A 23,443-nucleotide genomic window follows, 5' to 3' on the forward strand; every position below is an offset into this window, starting at 1 on the left:
ATGTCAGAGGTTAACTTTTGTCCAAGAGTCTTTATAAAATTCTTCAGCCCACCTGCTATCAATGCAGCCTTTTAGCTAGTCAAGGGCTCCCTTATGAAACAGAGGACTTTAACCAAAAGGTTCCAGGTGTTTTGACAGAGAGAAGACACCCTCCCTTTGCTTTTGTGTACAAACCAACAGGGATGAAGCTAACAGAATTTAGTCTGAATAATAGAACAGAAAGAAGTCCTTGTTTTATTTACCAGGGCAAGAAATGTGTGCTTAGTTGAAGGCCTTCGTATTATTATATTATGCCTCATGAGCAAAACAAATTTCAGGGAAATTCTTTTTGTGGTGTGAGTATGTTTAACTTCGAATGTGCACACTCCCTTACCCAAAAACCCGTGAGAATCTTATATGAATCAAAGAAGTGCCGGCAATCCTTTAAGAATCCAATCCGATTTTATCAATCCAATTGGATTCTATAGGCATTTCGCCTATAGATGGAACTTTTTTGTAAGGGTTTAATGAATGTGCAGACCTTTCTCGTCACAGCATCACTCATATAACCGAACCATTTTGTTTACATTTTTTTTACAGGCTTGTCTAATGTGTTTATCGAGAACTAAAGGATATTATTTTGAGTCAGTTTGTTTAAATGCACTGGACACCTTTGGTAATTGTCAAAGACCAGTCTTCTCACTTGGTGTATCTCAACAAATGCATGAAATAACAAACCTGTGAAAAATTGGACTCATTTGGTGATCAAAGTTGAGAGAGAATAATGTGCTTTCAGATGCAAGGCTTCAGACGTGAATTCTTCAACTATGTTTGAGTGAGAAATTACCTCTTTCTCAAAAACATTACTTCAGGGGGAGCCGTTTCTTACAACGTTTTCTACCAACAGCTCTCCCATTGCCCATTACGAAGTAAGTTTTTATGCTAACAATTATTTTGAGTAATTACAGTGTCCAGTGACTTTAAAGTTAATATCACCAGTGTAGTTTTAAACCTCCTAAATAAACGAAACTGGATTGAAAACAGTAGAAACATACAGGAAAAGGCAAACTTACCGAACATGTCATTGGTAGACCAGCCAGAAACATCAGAAAGCAGAGTAAGAGGACAAAGAGTGGCCGTCGTTTGCCTTTATGCAAACTGGGAAAGAAGTCAACAATGGCCGTCACCATTCCCTCAACCCCAACAAACTGTAAGGCATACAAACACAATCATCAAACTATTATATCTAATAATATCATAGTCATTTTGATTTTACCCATAATACACAGATCTTGGTGGTCTAGTTGGTAAGACACTGCTCTAGAATTGCACAGGTCATGGGTTTGAATCCCACCCGAGTAATATGCCTGTGATATTTTTTCACAGAGCTGGGAGAAGTTCTGAGTATACATGTACAGTGTTAACACACATCAGTGTATATGGGTAAAACCAAAGTTAATCTTCAATATCCCTGAAGCAGATTTCCATCATGTCAATGCAAAACTTTATACTTGCTGCTCAACAACATCCCACAAGTAAATTTGGCAAAATACATCAAAGCAGTTGACCAAAATATAAACTTATTTCATAAAGATCAACAGATGAGTGAAGTCATTCTAATAGTTAAAATAAAAAAGCTTTTCGTAGTGCAACTGAATTTGTATGAGTTTGTGAAACAAAATAGTGATCATGATTTCACCTTAAGAAAGCTACTCAAACAACCTTTTCTAATCTCCAATAATGAAATAGTTTATACCCGCCTAACTACCACATTACTGAGCTTGACCATCCGTTTGAATGTATAAATATTGTTATCATACTTACCATTTCTCAATAAATTGAATATCTTGATGATTACAATTTTTCGTTCTCATTGGATCAGAATTTCTTATCACACATCTTCTCTCATCTTTACGATACATAAATATAATATTACCCTTCTAAAAGTTTGTTTGTACTTTTAATTTATTTAGTTGTGACTATTTTTTAGGTACCATGAAAAAAGCAAGACTCTGAATGTATTTCTAAACCCCATCAGTAAAAAATAAAACATAAACAAGAAAAAAAGAAAAAAAAGAAAATAAGTTTTAGTGTATTATATGACCACAACTGATATCTACCTTAGAAATGGATGAACAAACCACTTCAATAATCATAACAGAAACAATTATTTTAAAATCCTTAAACTAATCAGCCAAGTATTTTCCACCTCCAACTAAAACTACACCTTGGGAGAAAGTGACAAAAATAGCTGAAAATAAAGTTAGATTATTGATGATATGCTCTGGAATCAGTCCTGTTAAAAAAATGCTAAATGACAACTCACTATAAATGAGGATGGCTTTTTTTATACTTTGATGAAATATAAGATGAGATGCAAGCCTGTAGTGTTAGGTGCAGGAAGACTTTGCAATTAATTATCAAGAGGAAGGATTGCTATTAGTTCAAAGTTCTGCCATTATGTGACTCAAGACATGCATTACTATAGTCAACTGCTCAGATATTAAGAAAGAAGACTGGGCTCAATGCAAATAATATAAGACATCATTTAAATGCTGTTATCAAAAACTTGAACAATATTAATGTGCATTTCTTACTCTCTGAATAATGAACTCTCTCTCTTAAAAATACATCACATGAGGGTGCACTGATGATTTGCAAAATCAATGAAACGTTATTGTAAGCATGCAGCAATTTTTTAAAGATTATTTTGTGTTTAAAAATGCATGCTACCGACTCCCCTAGAGAAATCTTGCCAAATGTTATTCGACCAGCTCTTTTCCTAGGTCAGATTTACATTATTTCTGAGACTCATTTTAAAATCTTCTTTATTATCTCAATTAATGACTAAAACCGATATGAAAATCCATGAGCCACCAATATACTTAAATGTTTTCTTTCAATACAAAAACTTTGGTTTCCTTTATTCTAAGCTGAACTGCATGATGCTGAAAGGATACTTAGAGATGTTGGGTCTAATGAAGAGGAATAAAAGCACAACAATGGTTAATGCTTTCACCTCAGCCATAATTGCAAGACACAATGCATAGAAAACCTTCAATTATTAACAATGGTTAAGTTCACAGGACACCTGGAAACTGCGTGTACATTAAGTCAAAAATATGAAGGACATTAGTTGTACTCATAAATTGGACAGGCTGGAATCATTCAATTTTATTTTTAATGAAATAGAAGATCTTTACATTGGATACATTTTAAGATTTCTTTGTCAAAATAACCTTGAATGGGCTTTCAAATAAACACGTAAGCGTAGCCAGAATGCTTGATGAGATACAAATGTAAACTGAATTTGTTTTTCTTCAAATGTTTTGATTGCATAAACATGTTTTAAAACTCTGAAATGAACACAGCTTCGTAAAAAATCCCACCATTTTCTTTCTAGCTCTGAAGCCAATTGTCATTTACAGACAAGGAGATGGCATTTTGAAGCTTTGGAATTACAAAAGGAAAAAATATGTCCTTGTAAATAAATCTCTTGCATGAGTTTTCTTTTTGTTCTAGCATGTAATGGATGTTGAAGATTGCATCATTCCAACATACTCAATCACAAACCTTGAACAGCCACTGATTAACCATGACGTCTCTGTCTCTATCAAATATTCCATTTGATTTCATTTTTATTAGAAAAAAGATCAGGCAACATTACAGCAAGCAATTTTAAGATGACACCAAAGCATGTCTAGTGACAAAAATATTAGCAAAGTTTACAAGAAACAAAACATGGGGTTAAAAAACTCAAAATCACAGAACAAAAAAAACAGACCTATAAACGAGACGAACAGAGACAGAACATACATGTAGACACAACACTGAAACAGATCATGCAGGCCTGAGGGATCGATTGCCTAAAAAGCTTGGAGCTTATTAAGAGGCTTCCCCACTGCACCGTTCAGAGGAGAAGACAAATACACAAACATTAATCAACGAGGAACACATGTAGCAATCTGAAAAACAAAACGGCATTAAGTTTGTTTTCCTTCAGGTCCAATGGGCAATGACTGATCAACTAACAGCAAAGCTTCTACTCTAATAAATTAATGTTATTAAACAAAATGACACCTTCTTCATCTATGTATGGCTCTACAAGAAAAACACTTAGCAGACTGTGCAACGAAAATGCAGCACTACTACGGCAAATGCAACACAAACATTGCTTAAAGGAACACGTTGCCTTGGATCGGTCGAGTCGGTCTTTGAAAAGCGTTTTTTGACCGTTTATTATAAAATGCACATGGTTAGAAAGATGATGTAAAAGTAGAATACAATGATCTACACAAATATGCCTCGAAATTGCGTGGTTTTCTTTTTACCTCGTCCAAAAACACGGTCGGCCATTTATGGGAGTCAAAATTTTGACCCCCATAAATGGCCGACCGTGATAGTTCCCCACGTAAAAAGAAAACCGTGCCATTTTGAGAGATACTTGTGTGGATCATTATATTCTACTTTTAAAACATCTTTCTAACCATATACATTTCATAACAAACGGTTTCAAACGCTTTTTATAGACCAACTCGTCCGATCCAAGGCAACGTGTTCCTTTAATAATGACATACTAAATGACACTGGCATTAAGGATGGGAGTAATACTCAAGACATGCCGAGTTTTCGAATCGCCTCTAGCTACCAGGCAACCTCGGTAGTCTAGTTGGCAAAACACTGCTCTAGAATTGCAAGGGTTGTGGGTTCGAATCCCACCCAAGTAATATGCCTGTGATATTTTTCACAGGACTCGGGAATGTAAGGTAAAAACCCAAATTTATATTCTTTAACCTGATGAAAATTTAACATCTATTTTGCTGAATATTAAACAAATACACAGATAGATAGATAATTCAGATGAGTTACTTTTAGGCATCCCCAAGTCCAAAGAAGACAACGGATGCTAACCAAGTCTAGTTTAATATCGCACAATGCTGCCATCATGATGTGTTGTATGCCAAAAGGTAAGCTTTTAAAGTTGATACAATGCTGTGACTACCACTAGGATGATATCAGCTGGAAGACTACACATGCACTACAGCGTTACATCTATAGACCTCAGATCTTACATTGATCGCCATCTTTGATAAAATGTGCACACACGTGAAGAGCTATTATTGGCTGAGAGTCAAGCGCGCATGTACAGGCATGCAGTCTTTCATTGTTTTACATCAAAGATGATGGTAGATGACGTCATGTGCAATCTAATAAGACAAAGTACAAGGAGAAGGAAGAGGTGCAGACGGAGCTGGAGGACCACAGACATTGGCTGAGGAGAGGATGTACAATAAAATGAACATGTATGTGTCTAATCAGTGGTGAATGGAGTAGGAAGCTAGGTGTGAGAGTGGGGGTAGCATGCAGTGCTGGGAGCAACATAACAGCCAAATACCATAGTTCAAGCAAAATCAGGATTTAAGTTGCTTTTCGCAGGAAGTCTCATTATGATATTAAGTATAAAGCCTGGTTCATACTTCCTGCGAATGCAAATGCGAAACAAATTTTTGACGTCAAAACTTCACATTAAATAATTGGAACGGTTAAAATGTGCTCAACTCTTGTGAATCATTCGCTGTGAAAACAGCCCTGTGACGCCAAAATTCGCTTTGCATTCACACTCGCTGAAAACAGTTGAGAGATGAAGTAGTAGATCTTGAAATCAGTGTCTTTTTGATGTATTTTGCAGCAGTGGAAGTGGATTTAGAAAAAAAACAAAGGTTGATATTTAGTGCCTTAACATTAATATGTCTGCATGAAATAAAAGTCAGACAATGAATTGATGGTGCACATGACTAGGTTAAGAGACAAACATTTTAAAATAAACGATTCATTAGTGCCCTAAATAGCTTCACATCTCTTGTCACTACCCACTCTTAGCTGAACATTGGTCTCGCAATCCAATGTTATGAGTCATATAGATTGTCTTGACAATGAGCAGCGACCAGAACACATTCAAAACAAACTAATTAATTACATTCTCACTAATGTGAGATAGGTGAAATACGTGCATGCAATATTTAAAATCATGCACTATGGGTTAGAATATGGCCCTGAAATAATGAGTGTTCTGGTCCCACCTCACCAGATCATTAAAGGATTTTGATACCAATTGTAGGCAATCACTCCACATAATTATTAGCATAAAACCTTACTTGGTAACAAGTAATGGAGAGCTGTTGATAGTATAAAACATTGTGAGAAACAGCTCCCTCTGAAGTAAGATAGTTTTCAAGAAAAAAGTAATTTTTCACTCAAATATTTAAATTGATTTCAGGACCTCAGAATTAGATTTTAAGGTCCAAAAATCAAGCATCTGAAAGCACACAACTGCGTGTGACAAGGGGTTTTTTCTTCCATTATTATCTCACCACTTCGACGACCAGTTTAGTTCAAATTTGTACAGCTTTGTTATTCGATGCGTATATGTTGAGACACATCAATTGAGAAGACTGGTCTTTTACAATTACCAATAATGTCCAGTGCCTTTAAAGGCAGCATTAAATTAGACACTCTTTTGCCAAATCCCTCAAACACTCCCACAAATTCAACGAAGCAGTGGAAATAATCTTCTTTCTCATTTATCAATCTGATGACAGCCAAGGAATCTATTTCATTCAAATGATTGTCTGTTTTTTCAGCAAATCTGGGCCAAACTCAGAGTGTTATTTTTTTAATGAGATATTGCCCAACATCACAAGGATGGACAGCCACATGAAGGTGAGGGCTACACTTAATTGATTTGGGCTTTAGATCCAAATCAACTGCCACGAGGGGCATGTTGCTACCTACTCCTGGAGTTGTAACAGGGTTACCCCCTTCACATCCCGTAAGAGTGTGGGCATGGGTATCATCTATTAGGAGCCTGGCTGGTATAGCTTTGGGTTGTCAACCCAAACCAACTGCCACTTGGGGCACCCTGCCAATTACTCCTGAGGAAGAAACAAGGTTACCCCATTCATAGTACATTTTAAGAAAATGGGCATGGGTATCATCCACTAGGAGCCTGGCTGGTATAACAGTTTTACCTTCCATTAAAATCTATATTTAAATAGAAATTACAGTAATCAGAGTATGATAAAGACTTCTTCTAACTGAAACTAAACACTTTTGTTTGTGTATAAACTCAAATACTTACCATTATACAGAAAAAGTGTATAGTTTCAGCTATAGAAGTTATTATCATACTCTGATAAAATTTGCATTCGGGATAAAAAATACTCATTTTGGTTTTCCCCTTATACACCAATGTGAGCTAGCAGTGAAAATAAATCATATACTACTGGAGCTGGAAAAAGTACATGGTGCTAACACACATAGGTGTATCTGGGTAAAACTAAAATGATTATTCTTTATCCCGATGCAAATTTAACATCTATTAAATCATTTGCAGTACCCGCTGCTAAAACATAGGATTCGAACTGCCTCTAGCTACCGGGCAATCTCGGTGGTCTAGTTGGTATGACACTGCACTAATATTGCAAAGGTCGAGGGTTCGAACCTCACCCAAGTAATATGCCTGTGATTTTTTTCACAGAACGCGGGAAAGCACTCAGTATACAGTACTTAAAACACAACGGTGTGTTTGGGTAAAACAAAATGAATATTCTCTGATCACTTTAACTTCTAACGAAATAATGATAAATGCTTTACGTCTCCCCCTAAAAAAAACCTAAAGAAACCAACAACAAACAAACAATTACCCGAACAAACAAACAATTACCCGAACAAACAAACGACGAACGAACGAACGAACGAACGAACGAACGAACGAACGAACGAACGAACGAACGAACGAACGAACGAACGAACGAACGAACGAACGAACGAACGAACGAACGAACGAACGAACGAACGAACGAACGAACGAACGAACGAACGAACGAACGAACGAACGAACGAACGAACAAACAAACAAACAAACAAACAAACAAACAAACAAACAAACACAACAATATTAAACAAATATTAAACAAATATTAGTTACACCCCCTCCCCCCCCCCAAAAAAAAACAAAAACAAACATGGCTATTTGAAATGAGTGCTCCTATATTGTTTTCAGTGGATACTTCTCATGAATAACACCCTCTGACTGAGTCATGTTAACTACTTACTCAATCGTGTCACTTGTAAGTCAACGACTCATAAAACCTCCCTAGATACATGTGTACAGGGAGGTGTTACAGACATAAAACTAGACCTACATGCATGACTTCTGAAACTACATAATGTTCAAATCCAGGCCTGGAATAACACGCAGGGTACAGAGGCCGAGGCCACCATTGCCCCTTGTTTGCCTCGGTGCCCTTCAAACGTTTCTCATTGACTTTAAAGGATTATTACAGAATTGGTTTTGATAGCAAAAAAGTTGCTGGCAGTGTACACACTTTATGTAATCCACCATATACATAAACTGACAAACCTGTAGAATGTCTTATTATTATTATTAAGTTTGAGATCGATTGGCCATCTGGGTCACGAGAGAATAGTGAAAAAACGATTACAAATTTTGCATTGTATCGATGCCAAAATAAAAATGAATAAAACACTCACTGAGCGATGAACTCCAAACGCGAAGTTAGATTATTTATTTCTCATCAAATATGACATTTTCAGAAAGAAATATTTCATGGGATGTTTTCAACTGTCGTCATCAGATAATGTAAGTTTTATGTAAATCTGTGATCTTCAGGATTTTTGTTTCTTACCAATTCTGTAACGTTCCTTTAAGATTTTCCAATGGAAGTGCCCTTTGCTAAATGAAAATTACCTTGCCCTTTCAAACATTAATTTATCGGCCTGAAAATGATCTTGATCTTAGAAAAAAAGGAAAAAAAATGCTTGGAAAAAAAAACAAAAAACAGTGGCCTGAAAAATTTTCCTGAAGTTTTGCTTGATTAACTCTTGGGAGGAAAAAAAACAACCTGCTTATTGCTGTATTTGGATTCAATGTACATGTATGTGTCATGATTATTTCCTTGCTTTGAATCGTATTGCAATTGGATGATCAATGGAAATTAGTTTGAAGATGATTTATTGTACTCAACTCAACCAATGAACGCTGTGTCCCTATATGATTTCATTCTTCAGCTCCTCATCAATCATCATTGATAAACAGTTGTCCACATCTTTGTAGAGTAGCCCTTGAAAACAAAACAAAGTATTAGACTAATCCGGGCTCCTCAGGAAAGAAACAGCTGAGCTTCTCAGGATAGTAACAGCTTAGACATCACGGCGATAGGTTGATCTACGTCGTTGTTATCATTGAAGATAGAGTGATGACATCTCAACTGGCAAGACTCCAACACCTGTTAACTACCTAGCTTCCCCACCCCCTACCCCTACTGACAGGCGGTATGGTTAGTAGTTTGTACTCCTAGAGCTTGTCAACCTACTAGCTCCCCTGCAATGTGCCCCTCTGTATCGTGAAGACACTGCTGGTGACTTCTGTCAGGAGATTGGGGGTAGGTCTGCCCCACCTCTACTCCCTGGAAGGAGTGTTGGCAGGGAACCTTACACCCCCCTGATTGGGTGCAGATAGTGAGGTGCAACTCTTCGGGCTAGACCACCTTGATCTGCTTGTCTAGCTCCCAAAGCTAGACATCTCTCTTCAAACCTGCCATCAAAGGAGGTTAGATAAAAAAGACCGGTAGTAAGTAGGAAAAGATACACTTGGTCAACAAGCCCAGAGCAAATGGTGTAATGGCGGGGCAAGGGTAACACCAGGGCACGGTTTATTCATTGTGTTCTCTTTTGAAAGACTATTACTTTGATAACAAGGCTTAGACCTCTTAGATTTTGCTAAAGCGTGTGAATTATCCTCATTTATACCCAAATTTATACCCTGGTGTTTATTACTTGATATACCCAAAATACCCAGTTAGAAAATTTCACACATCAAGATAAAGGCAAAATAAAATATTGTTGCCGTTTTCACAAAGTGGTGAACCCCTCCACGCAGCTGAAACACAACATTTTCAAAAAGTGTTTTCGCCGATCTTTTATTTGAAGATGACAAATATTTTCTAGTGATCGGGTAGTGCAAAAGTTGAAAAACATGACTAGATAATTATTTGTTTATTTGGATACTCTTTTAGACAGCTGTAAGGCTCCAAACTTATTCGCCCCATCACATCATTTTGAGCAGATTTGCCATTTCGTGAAAACAGCGATGATACGGCGGTGATAAGCTTCTGCCCCCACCCCCCACCACCCAAAAAACCAAAAACGTATCTAGGCAGTGGATAAATTTGTTTACAGTTACAACATAAATCCAATTAGATATTCCTAAATACCCCTGATCTGTCCATTCTGATTGGTGGATAGGAAACCATGTGCTTATATTTAAATGTATATGCAGAGAAATGGTGAAAAGTGCTTTTCAAAAACTGTTAAAAAGCAACGGTAAGTTGTCAAAAATAAAGTGCCAAACCATGCCGTAGCTTAGAATCAATAACACAATTATTAAATACATACTTGGTCTAAAATCTGTCAGTGCATACAACCTTACATATCATGTTTATGGGATCCTACTATTGTTGCTATATTTTTCCCTTGTTTGTGGTGTCTAGGTTGCACAAAAAATTCCCTTGTGGGGTCCATTGTTCTATTGTGTAAAAGGCCCCACAAGGATACTTTCATAAGCCTGCATGCATATGTACAACCATTGAGTATAGGGCATCCATATTTTTTATGGGCTCCATTATTTTTAAGGTTCTTTTTCTGGAAAATTTTTATAAAGAGTAATCATGGTTTGAAACTTTAATTGACTTAACAAACTACCAGGGACTAACCAACATTGAGATGAATGACGTTAGTCAAACAGCAGTAAAGCAATTGCCCTGTTCAAAACTCGCTCCAAGTATTACATTTTAACTAGTCTGTTTGGGTTACTCAACAAAGGAAAAAAATGCCATTCAACATTATTAGTTTCACCAACAAAATGCCTGTCAGCAATGTTGCAACACTGTTCATACTGTCTTGGATTAACAAACCACCACCTGCCATTACACCACTGCAATGTCTTTCTCAAAAGTGGGTAACTATAAAATTGTAAAGAATTACACACAGGGAATATATTACAGTTAATTATACTGCTCCGCGTTACTATAGTAAGAAACATAATTAGAGTACAGGTAGAAAAGGTAAGTTTTAACAAAAGAACCGTCTACTAACTCAAACATCTGGCTTCAACGCTCCAGTCTTGCACACCTGTTAACAAATTATGTATCTACTTTTATGTGTAAGTTCTTGGAAAAAGATAAAAAGAAACAAAACAACAACAAATTGTGATGATAATGATATTGATTAAGACACAATTTGATTTAGTATTAATGTGGTGTCCTGTCTTATAGTATGTTCAAATAACCAAATGTGTAGAAATACATGTTTGTATCGTCAGTAATCCACTGGTGAAATTTACTACTCACCAAGTCTTGCCTATTATAATACAATAAATGTGACTTAAACGCAAGTCCCGACTGGTTTTAAACTCCCAAGATGCATTGCAGCATACTGTTAGCCGCAGGCGCAATAGTAAAGTTCACCCTGAAAGAATTGAAGGATTGTGTCACTGAAGTCTGATTGTGTTTTGAAAATCTTATTACTACCTCCAAGTTTAACTTTCAAATTTTGACTAGCATGCTTTAATCTGTGTCTGAACACAAGTGTATAATGGAGATGATGCTATATGCTTTGAGCCTAGCATTAGCTCCACACCCACTCTAGTCTTGGTCCAAGAAGTCACTATATCTCATACTCAAAACGTAGCATAGCACATTGTTACGTAATGTAACAACATTTCGGTTGAAGCTAGAAATTAAACCAAGAAAACACTTACGCAAAGCTAGCTGGCGATACGGCACCCTGCCCAAAGGTTGCAAGGCTGGGATATAATCCGGCCATGCAAAGGTCAATGAACCAAGACTACCCCACACCTACCCTAACCCATTTCACCTAACAGCAATATCTTCAGATAAGAGCTTTCAACTGCGATGGAGAAGATTGTTGAGATAACGCTAAACCACCTCTCTACACCATTTTATTAGTGATAAACCAGCAATAATTAATTTTCTTCTATTTTTATAATATATGTATATATGATTTTGATAATGATTTTGATATATATAATTTACAATATTTATATGCCCCTCTCTTCATTATTCCTCTACTCACAAAAGATAATTTCAAATGCATTTGTTTTGTGTTGGCTATTGCTGCATTTAAACAATAGGTTTGTTTAAGTAAGTTTCTGGTTGCCTTATTTTCTTAATTGTTATTTTCTTAATAGTTGTAAATTTCATGCATTGGAAATAGTAAAGTGATGGGAAACTGTTCTGTTTAAATAATACTCTGTGTTGATTTTTATCAATCAGTTACAGATTATTATCTAACTTATTATTTGTATTTCTTTTAAATATTAACTAATATGCACGGTAAACAAGTTTACATAATACAATGCCATTATGTAAGTAGCTTATCCGAGAGAACACTTTGCAACGTCAACCAAAAAATTCATACTAAAAAAATTCATACTAAAGGTTTTTCCATACTCTTTACAATCATTGTATAAATTTGCGTTCTAAAATTACAAGGTACTTCAAAAAAGGATCATTAAGTGTGCAAATTTCAATCAATCTTTTGTTTATAGTATTTGTTTTAAAGGATCATTGATCTGTTTCTATAAATTGAATTCAAATTCAAGGTTAACTATTTAAAGGGCACTGGACACCATTACTCAAATAATTGTTAGCATAAAAACAACGAGCAATGAACGGCTGCTTTATAGTAAAAAACATTGTGATTAACGGCCCCCTCTGAAGTAACATGGTTTTTGCAAAAGAAGTATTTTATCACTAAAATATTTGAACTGAGTTTGAGATGGTTTGAGACCTAAAGTTCGGACTCGAAGTCAAATAATTGGAGGGCTGGCACATAACTTCGATGACTAATTGATGACCAGTTATTTTGTGCATTATGTTGAGATACACCAAGTGAAAAGACTGGCCTTTGATAAATACCAAAAGTGTCCAGTATCTTTAAACAAGTGTGCCTCTGTAGGAATGGTGCACTATTGTTTTGTGGAAGTGCAGACATTTAAATTATCTATACTTATAAGAAACGAATAGAAACCTTGGATAAGTAGTCAATCTAACAATGGGATGGTATGTCATAAGTGTTGGAATATAAAATACTTATTTTACATGCTGTGTTATCATAAAACAATTATTAACCTTGTGGACTGGGCCTTACATTAATAATTTATAGCATTCATCAAGTCAGCCAAATGGGTCAATCCCTTGCTAAACATTATTTCTTAACACCCTGAGTAAACAGTGTATTTTTTGAAGTTCACAAGGTTAATTGATGTTGCTCTTAAAAAAACAGCGAGGGTTCGAATCCCGCCTGTGACTGTGAGCTGTGGGCTTGGGAAGTACTGTGTATTCAGTGCTAACATACATCAGTGTAAAACCAATTAATATATTTTTTTGCGATGCAAGTTTCCATCTATTGACGAAAAATAATTCTGATTAAAAAAGTAACATAATAAAACCTGAATTTGCTCACATTATGTAAAGGTTAGTAAAAGTATGTGTTAAATTGAAATCTAGTGGATGGAAAGTAATATTCTTTTCCAATAATTGATATTTATGTTATTACAGTTGTTGAGATTGTTATTTCTGTCTGTTTAGTATTGGTTTGAATCCTCCTGGGAAACCTACATAATATTTGTTTTTATAATCTAACTACGCTTTTATTAGATTCTGCTTTTGCTGTAACACACTGACGTTAGCGTGTACATACATGTAGGTTTGCCAGTAATTAAGAGCCCCCAGCACTACACATGCAAAGTGTTTGAAATACAAACAGTGCCATGCAATGTCATATTATGGGTGTTACATCGATTGGGAAGTTAGTCATGGTTTAAAAGAAGACATTTAATGTATTGAAAGAATGGATACAATTTGTTTAGTTTTTTAAATAGTGTGACATTATATGTTTTAGAATAAAATAAAATACCATACCAAAATAATATATTGACAAACTTTGTGTGTGATTAAAAGTAATAGAAAAATTAAACACTATCAGTATTAATATTAACTTCCCTCAAAAACGCATTTTGAAAAGCTTCAATGACACAACTACATGACAGTATAAGAGCCATTATTTGTTAGACTCATAAGTCTGTATCAACAATGGCGATTAGGTAGGTGTAGTGGTCTCTAATGTCTTGCCTTCCACCTATGGGGACCTGGTTCGAATCCCAACGGGGACACTACATGTATGTGGATTGGTTTTTTTTTTTCAATTCAATTCAATTCAATATTGGTTTATTTTCATATAAAAATACAAGACCAAATAAAAAGTCATAGACTAATGGCATTTGGTTAACAATAAAATTACATCAAAAATATATGTACAAGTTTACATGATAAGACAAGTCCCTACCAGACTGCGCGGGTTTTTCCCTGGAATAATTCTCTGGGGTTTTCCTCCCACATCTAAAACTGAAATTTCTTCATTTTCTTCTCTCTTCTCGTTTGGCTCTAATGCGTTGAGAATATATTCAAATCCAAACAAACAGGTTACTGAGCTTGTTTGCACGCAGTGAATTCATGCAAAATGATGGATAGTTACTTCTCTATCAGACCATGGTGCCATATTCAACACCAACTACTCTACATGGCCTGCTGCTCCATCCATCTCGAACTGCAATCTGGACCCAACTGCACTCTGCTTGGAAACACCAGATGAGTGAACAATCCTTGGTTAACCGTTGCTAAACACTGTCTGGAGTTCACTTATATCCACAACATCTATTGTTTCACAACTTGTATTGTAAAAATGAAAATGGTGCACACTGAACAAATAAAAATTAGTTGAAGATTCAAAATTGGGAATGTGAATTATTGGAGAATGAAATAAAATGACTCTTACCTCGCTGTCGATTCCAAGTAGGAGGAGCATGAAGAAGAATAAGATGGCCCATAAGGTTGAGATTGGCATCTGGCAGACAGCTTCTGGGTATGCTATGAAGGCTAGACCAGGACCTACAAAAGTCATCAAGAATTGTGAGTTAAACACAAAATGCTACAGAATGCTACAAAATGATACAGATACCAATTAATTTTGGACTCATCTAGTGTACAACGTGGTTTAGCTATTTTATTTAGTCTATCGCCTTGTATAATATTAATTGAAATTATTTGTTGTATGAAAAAAAACCACCTAAATAAATGAGGCACTACTACCCAAAACACCCAACACTATTACTAGCCAAGTATGACGTCACCAAACAAAAGGATGGAAGTTTTCTCATCAAAACTTCTACCTATCTGGCAGGTACCCATTTATTCCTTGGTGGAGAGAAGCTACCATGGTTAAGTGTCTTGTACGAGGACCATAGAGTAATGATCAATTCAAACCATTCAGAACTTGAGACAGATACTACACGTTTCCAGACCACAACCAGGATTTGTGGAATCTCTCACTTTTTGGCTGAATAATTTGCATAATTGTTCACAATTGTAACCCACACTCACTGTTCAAACTTTTGTATGTTTATTAATATTTTTTGCTGTGCCAAGCATTTCGGGCCAGTTATTCATGAAGGAGATTGCCTCAATGCCTCTAGGTCATCGGTGCCCTTGAAACGCCCCAGTAGAAATTGACAATTTCCTCATGGTGCCCTTTACCGATGAGAAGATGCCTTGGTGCCCTTTCATAAACGAAGCATACAGGCCTGGTATTTGTATAATTACAACTAGATAAAAGCTCCCCAAATTTACAAATTTTATTAAAAAAGAAATAATCATCCACAAATCGAAAATAGATTGGATAAAAAGAACTTTGACTGCTCAACTAAACTAAACTAAACCAGTTTGCCTGCATAACATTGAAGAATGGCTGATGCATTTTAATTTCAGAATAGTTTCAGGGTCTGGGTACTTTTTGTAGGACACAAAACACAATGTCCACAGATTTACATTACACTCACACAGTAATTATGATGATTGATAGCTTCCCTTAAAATATTACTCGCTAAGGGGCTGTAGTTTTTGAGAAAATAGTAAAACAAGTCACGAAAATCATGTAAGCATGTAAAACATTATATTCATGACATTGTTTTACTAATTTCTCAAAAAATACAGCACCTCAGCTAGGTTAAGGTAAGCTTTCTACTATTATTATCTTAAAAATGGTCAAGTTAATAGAACATCTGGGGACATTGTGTTTTGTGTTACAAAAAATACTCAAACTCAAACTCTCTACATAATGTGAATAGATTTTGATAGTTGCACACAGTCTATAGTGCATTGACCCAAATATGAGACCCCCAGCCTTAGGATTAAGGCTGGGAGTTCCTGTCATGACACTCATGTCCTTGGGAGCGCAATAGTAGATGGCCACTATACAAATTGGCAATATTGTTATTTAATGACAAAGGCACTCAATCTTATAAATTGCTTTGTCCTTGTACATGAGAGGACATAATCCTTATTTACCATTAAGAATAGTTTTAAAATGTTAAAGGCACTGGACACTAATGGTATTTACTCAAAATAATTGTTAGCATTAAAACTTACTTGGTAAGGAACGAGCAATGGAAAGCTCTTGAAAATATAACATACCCAGGAAAAAATTCCCATTGAGTCCCATTGATATTTTGAATGGGATTCAACGGGATCCCATTGTTTCAATGGGATTTAATGGGATCCCCTGTGGATCCCATTAGATCCGGTTGAATATGTCCCAAATTCCACCCCAATCCCATTGTATCCCATTAATCCCATTCAAATTTTCAATGGGATCCCATTAAATCTCATTGATTTTTTTCAATGGGAATTTTTTCCTGTGTATTGTGAAAAACGGCTCCCTCTGAAATAACATAGTTTTTGAGAAAGAGGTAATTTCTCACTCAAATAATAAAATTCCTCAGCTGAAGCCTTTTATAAGGCATTTGAAAGCACACGTGCAAAGGGTGTTTTTTCTTTCAGTATTGTCTTGCTATTTTACGCATAATTTAAAAAAATTCAAGTTATTTTTGAAATTGTAGGTGGTTGGGTCACAAGAAACAACTGAAAATCAAAATTCAGTTTTTAAATATAAATTAGTTATTAAATATATGTATTAAAGACACTGGACATTATTGGTAATTTTCAAACACCAGTCTTTTCACTTAATGTATCTCAACATATGCATAAAATAACAAACTTGTGAAAATTTGAGCTCAATTGGTCGTTGAAGTTGCGAGATAACTATGAAAGAAAAAAACACCCTTGTCACACGAAGCTGTGTGCTTTCAGATGCTTGATTTTGAGACCTCAAATTCTAAATCTGAGGTCTCAAAATCAAATTCGTGGAAAATTACTTCTTTCTCGAAAACTACATTACTTTAGAGGGAGCCATTTCTCACAATGTTTTATACTATCAACCTCTCCCAATTACTTGTTACCAAGTAAGGTTTTATGTTAAAAACTATTTTGAGTAATTACCAATAGTGTCCACTGCCTTTAACAAAAGAAGAAGATGAAGCTGTTTCTAAAAGCCAGGAAAAGGTCATCAAAAACTATAATGTTGGAGACACTTGATCTGAAATATCTGCTTCATTTGAGGCAATACTATGTTCTTCAGTGTGAAGGATTATATTATGGAAACCATTCAATAATTAAACATCAAAATTTGGGGTCGGTGGGTAATTTGTTGTTGTGACATGTACTATTCTGAATGGCGCATTAACTATTTCCAGTGGGGCTGTAGCTGAGATACTGTGATGCAATTGCGTGTACAATCAGTGCAATGACCCCTTTTTTTGCCTATTCAACACCTAAGAAGTATAATAACCCCATCTCGTCATTGGTTTGGTGAGCAAGTGTATTTGCCCCCAGTTGTTTATGACAGGTTGCTAAGTAATGGCAGGTTGCAAAGTATTTATGGTTGCCAAGTATAAATATACGAGAGGTTGCCAATGTGTGTCTTTGGGGGGTTTATTTCACTAAAAATAAGTAGGATTTGAAACTATGTAGTAAAGGTTTACGGTAACCCCATGTACTGACTATCTCTGAATGAGTTGGGATGGTTCGTCTGAAACCAACGTTTCTTTTCAGAACCACCCCAACTCATTAAGATGGTATTGCCGCAAACCTTTTTCCATATCACTTAAAACGGTTACTGGTCTTTGCCCAATTGGTGATTAACCAATATGGTGTGACATGGTTGAATAAACACAGCATTTGAGACGATACCAATATTAAAGCCAATTCAACTGTTGTGGTTGTTTGTATCCTCAGAGATAATGGTCTATTATAACTCTTTACAGAGCTCTTCCTATATGCAAGGATGTAATTTTTTCCCATAGGCCACTATCCCAGCCAAAATGCTTGGGCCAACCATTCCCAACATGGCAATAAACATTCCTTGTCCCCCTTCCCTTGGCCCCCTTCCCTCCCCCCCCCCCCCACAAACCGTACAATGAGAGCCAACACTACAAGGGGTCACGAGGGCCGTGGTGTGGGGGTCCAACTAGATATGGCAGGGATTGTAGTTTGTCAATCCCTGACAGTGACCATGTCCACTTCCCTCTGCTTGGAAAAAAACATCCACATTTTCTGAGAAATATGAGGTCTGTTTAATATTAAGTTAATCAAATGAAACAAAACTAACTGGGTCAAAAGTTGACCTGGAGGATTAGGGTTGCACCCACAGGAAGTTTCTGATTGACTGAATAAATCTAACTTCTCTAGCTATAGGAGTCATCTGGGTGAATGTACTGTATCTGGTTGATATAAGAAAGTCTAATAAAGGGTCAAACTAGGCTAAAAGTGCATACATCAAACTGTGTGGGGGCGAAGGCCCTGCTTAGGCTATCAATTTAGGCTACTGAAAGACTTCTAGAGAAAGACTAAGCTAGGAATTGATCGGCAGGTCATTAACTATTTTTTGAAAGACTTTGACTCTAAAACACTTTTGGATGCAAGATAGAAAACTATATGGGGCAAAGGGACCTGGGGTGGATTTCACAAAGAGTTAGGACTTGTCTTATCGAGTTAGGACCAGTTACTCGTCCTAACTTCACTCAGAAAACAAATGGTAAAAAGATGTTATGTAAAAAAAGTTGTGTAAGAAACTACCTAAATTAAGTAAAACACGGCCAAAAATATGTACTGATTTGTAGTGTAAAAAAATCTATACATGTTTTGAGAGTAAGTATTGCAGTTAACCAAAGTTATGTAAGATTTACCGAAGTAAAGAGAAACTTTACATGGCATTGGTAGGTCTTACTAGGAACTGTGAAAAGAATCCGGTGTTTACATGCAAGTTATGTTTTTTGTTTTTCCCCTCGTGTGCGCACGCGTGTCTGCGTGACAAGTTGCTAACGTCTCAGTCCATGCAGTCATGTCGTTCGTGCTCGTCGAGCAAAAGTAACAAGAATGGAGATTTTTGCTCCTAGGTGGACGTATTAAAAGGTGAGTTTCTCAAAAGTTGTTACGATCTACAGTCATATCTACTGATGTGTGTCGTATTATTATTTGTTAACCCATAAGAAGGGTAACGCGGAATAGTTTTACATGTCATAAAAGTGTAAGGTTTACACAATCAATGTGTAATATTTTACATATCTAGCGTTTACTTAAAATTTAGGTAAATATGTTTACTCCTAAACGAAGTAAGTTTGTAAGTATTTGTTGTGTAAGTTTTACCCTGCAACGAACTGGTAAAAGTTTACCCAACTGTTAGCAGGTTCACCCCCTGCCTCTAAAACATGGTTTTTTTTTACACAACTTGTGTAAATATTTTTCTGAGTGTTGGGACTATCCATGCAATTTGTATATCTCCTAGGACTAGTCCTAACTCTTTGTGAAACCGACCCCAGCTTATTAATATAAACATATTCACTGAAAGACTTCTACGCTGGTGGGGGACCAGCTTAATACAAAAATATTTTGGAGACAACTGTGAGAATGAGCCGGTCGCACTCCCCCCCCCCACCCCCGCCCTCTCGCATCACATCACAACCACTACTGCAAACTCCAGATTCTGTGGTCTCATGTACCTTAAGTTTCACTGTGTGTAAGATCACGAAGATGAGAGAGGCTCATGGTGTCAACAACCGCTCAATGGCCGTTTGCTCAATTCACCCCCACCTGCATTATTCATCTTTAAAATTATGGAGGTATTATCTCTGTATTATATTGCTTAGTCAAACTAAAAGAAGCCGTATATGGCTTAGATTATTTTCCTATTAAGGTTAATAGCACTGGAAACTATTGGTAATTACTCCAAACAAATATATATATACTAGGTAAAGAGCAAAGGAGATGGTACAAAACATTGTGAAAAAAGGCTCACTCTGAAGTAACATAGTTTTTGTTTGAAAGAAGTAATTTTTCACTGAAATGTTTAAAGAACTTTCGGCTTGAAGACTTTTTCAGGTATCATAAAAGTACAAGCGAAACCAACTTGTCGGAACATAGGGGTGTCAGAATGTAGGGGTGTTGGAATATAGGGGTGTTGTAAACATAGGGGTGTCGGAATATAGGCCGAGTTGTCGGAACATAAGTGTGTCGGAACATAGGTGTGTAACTATGTAGACAAATCAAAATTGCTTGTTTCAATTGCAGCAACCAAAGCTAACCCTGTACATGTACCATGACCAATGACCTACATACTGCTTCAAGTTAACCTGTGGCAAATATATTCGCTGTGAAGCAGAACAATCCTGATGTACCTCCTACTACTAGTTAAGTTCTGGTGGTGTGTTCTTGACCCACAAGTTCACTGTTCTCACGCCAGAACTTTAAGAACACGATCCGAGAACACTACACTCGGATAAAGATCAAATGTGTCCAGTGCCTGGGGAAAGACTTTGAGGCTAATTAGCTATAAATTGTAGTAATTGAATAATATATATACAGACACAACTCTGACCCTAATTTCAGGGATGATTAAATGCAGGTAGAGTGTAAACCCACTGTCCTTAAATAAGGGAACAAATATGTGCATGGCCGGTTTTAAACACTCTGTTTAATACCGGTTGCAGTCTGGATGCGATAGTTACCTGAGCAATAAATACTTTTGGTCCAAAAGTAAAAAAAAAATGCAACATTATAATTCTTCAATGATTTCTTTCAACAGTACACCCCTCCAGCTATGAAATGTTAAGGCCCTCTGCAGTTGCTCTCGACCAATAGGAATGAATTAACTGTCTTATAAACACAGGTGCAAGCTGGCGTGTCACGCCCATGTTTAAACACTTCTGGCTGTGGTTATATCATTCGTTTAAACACCCCCACATGATGTCCTCTCAACTAATCAAAATAGAGAAACTGTCCCAGGTATTTATGAATGATGTTTGACTCCCACATTTAAGCTTGGACTTCAACTTTTACTTATAATTAGTGGATTGAGTGAAGTTTTCATGGTTATAACTTCACTGTCGCAGAGTAAATTCTCAGCAAAATTGTTTTTAGCTTTTTGACTCACCTGGGCCCAATTTCATAGCAGTGCTTAACGGTAAGCAAATTTTCATGCTTACTGTAGCAGAAAAAATTGCTAAGGTGTAAACGTATCTCACATGTTAGTAAGAAAATTGATAAAAACTTACCCGATTTGACTACATTAGCCACTGGTACACCCTGTTGGCCAGCCATGAAGCCAAGTATAGCAAAGATAACCACTCCAGAGTATAAACTTGTGCTGCTATTCACCACAGCAAAGATGACTCCATCCCTGTCAAATTAATAATAATAATAATTTTTAATCATAACAATATAGAATCATTCTTGTATAGCCCATATCACAATCACATAGTAGTCTCTAGACTATGCACTTTGGAGATGAAAAAGAAAGAGAAAGAGAAAAAAAAAGAGGAAAAAAAAGAGAACTTTGACGATGACAAGTCAGTAAGTAATACAAATCTTAAGGAAAAATAATTCTGCACAAATCTGCAAAAAAAAATGCTGAAACGCTTTATTTCGAAAGCTGATGTTACTGTACACTTCTTAACAAAAAGTTTGTAGTGCCATTAATTTTAAGAGTGCGCTTTTAAGGCACTGGATTCTACTGGTAATTACTTAAAATAATTGAAAGCATAAAGCCTTACTTGGTACCGAGCAATGGAGAGCTGTTGATAGTTTAAATCATTGTGAGAAACGGATATCTCTGAAGTAAGCCTTTTATTATAGACATCTGAAAGCATGTGGAACAAGGGTGTGTTTTTCTTTCATTATTCTCTTGCAACTTTGATCACCAATTGAGCCCAAATTTTCACAGATTTTTTTATATTATGCATAGTGAGAATACTGGTCTTTGACAATTACCAAAGGTGTACAATGCCTTTAAAGTAAACTTAAACAATCTCCTCCCAATTTTATGACATTACTTCCTCAGTGTATTTTGTGTCTGTGCTTACAATTACAATTCTACACTTGGAGGGTTTGTACACATTTTGTGGGCTTGTTGTGTGAGCAAATAATCTCATACTAGTTTTAAGTGCCCAGGCACACAATATTTTCTTACCAACCTGTGAACTATGCTTATGTAAATCCAGCAATTTCTACTACAATATGCATTATCACTATAAACAACTACAGTGCCATAAAATTGGGCCCTTTAGTGTTTCTAAATTTGAACAGGGGGTAGACGATTTTGATACCTTTTGTAGATCAAGCTTTTGGCCATGACATGAATCCCTACTCACTTTAAATAAAGATGTATGTAATTTAATTTACCTTCATTAGTTGTCAAGTTTTTGAGAAAAAAAGTGAAACCCATAGAGCAATGTTTTCAGGAGACTCGCGTAAATCTGTCGTACGTGCTAAAATATTTTTTTTAATGTAATATCTTGTGACATAAACAAGCTGAGGAAAAAAGTTGTACCAGTCATTCAAACCTAACCCAACTGTGCTTATCCCTCAGCTTAAACAGCTCCACCCCTTATCCTAAAAAATGAGCAAAAAATTGTTATCGGAAACACTCTTTACCTGAAGAAGTTATGATTGAATGCATTGTAGCTACCCAAGGCAGCCATGTTACCAAGCCCCAGAGAGTAGGAAAAGAAGATCTGGGTGGCGGCATCAAGCCAAGTCTGAGGAGAAATAAAACAAAGAGATGGCAATAAAAACATGGAGGGTGCATTGAAACAGTCCCCCACCCCACTGGCTTTTTCTTTTGGGAGCAGTGAAAAGGTCAGCTTGCCTACAATCAATCTTCTCAACTATTCCAAGAAAGACCATGGCCCAATCATAATGCCTGTAAGCACAAAAACTTGCTAAGCACAGAAATGTATTGCTTAGCAGAAACAGGTTACCAGCCAAAATTACATCAAGTCTACAATGTTATGAATGGTACCCCACCCAATTTTTGCAGTACTTGCTGCTTAACTGCTTTATGAAATTGTGCACAGGGCAAAACTTCATGGTTCTGCTAACTGCTGAACTCAGTGCATACGATCACCATTCTCCGC

The 23,443-nt window shown here is 36.3% G+C and overlaps 1 protein-coding gene across 1 annotated transcript in view; it reads right to left on the reverse strand.

Annotated features, from left to right (window-relative positions):
* LOC139944245 (sodium- and chloride-dependent GABA transporter 1-like) overlaps positions 1–23,443 on the reverse strand; it is a 59,272-nt gene that overhangs the window by 16,945 nt on the left and 18,884 nt on the right. Inside the window, exons 6-9 of the mRNA XM_071941224.1 lie at positions 22,962–23,065; positions 21,584–21,708; positions 14,917–15,029; positions 1,053–1,187 (exon numbers count right to left, since the gene is read on the reverse strand). Coding sequence (XP_071797325.1) covers positions 1,053–1,187; positions 14,917–15,029; positions 21,584–21,708; positions 22,962–23,065 — 477 coding nt within the window. The remainder of the gene's footprint in view (positions 1–1,052; positions 1,188–14,916; positions 15,030–21,583; positions 21,709–22,961; positions 23,066–23,443) is intronic.

Source organism: Asterias amurensis, chromosome 1, assembly GCF_032118995.1.
Source record: "Asterias amurensis chromosome 1, ASM3211899v1".
In the NCBI taxonomy this organism is placed as follows: Eukaryota; Metazoa; Echinodermata; class Asteroidea; order Forcipulatida; family Asteriidae; genus Asterias; species Asterias amurensis.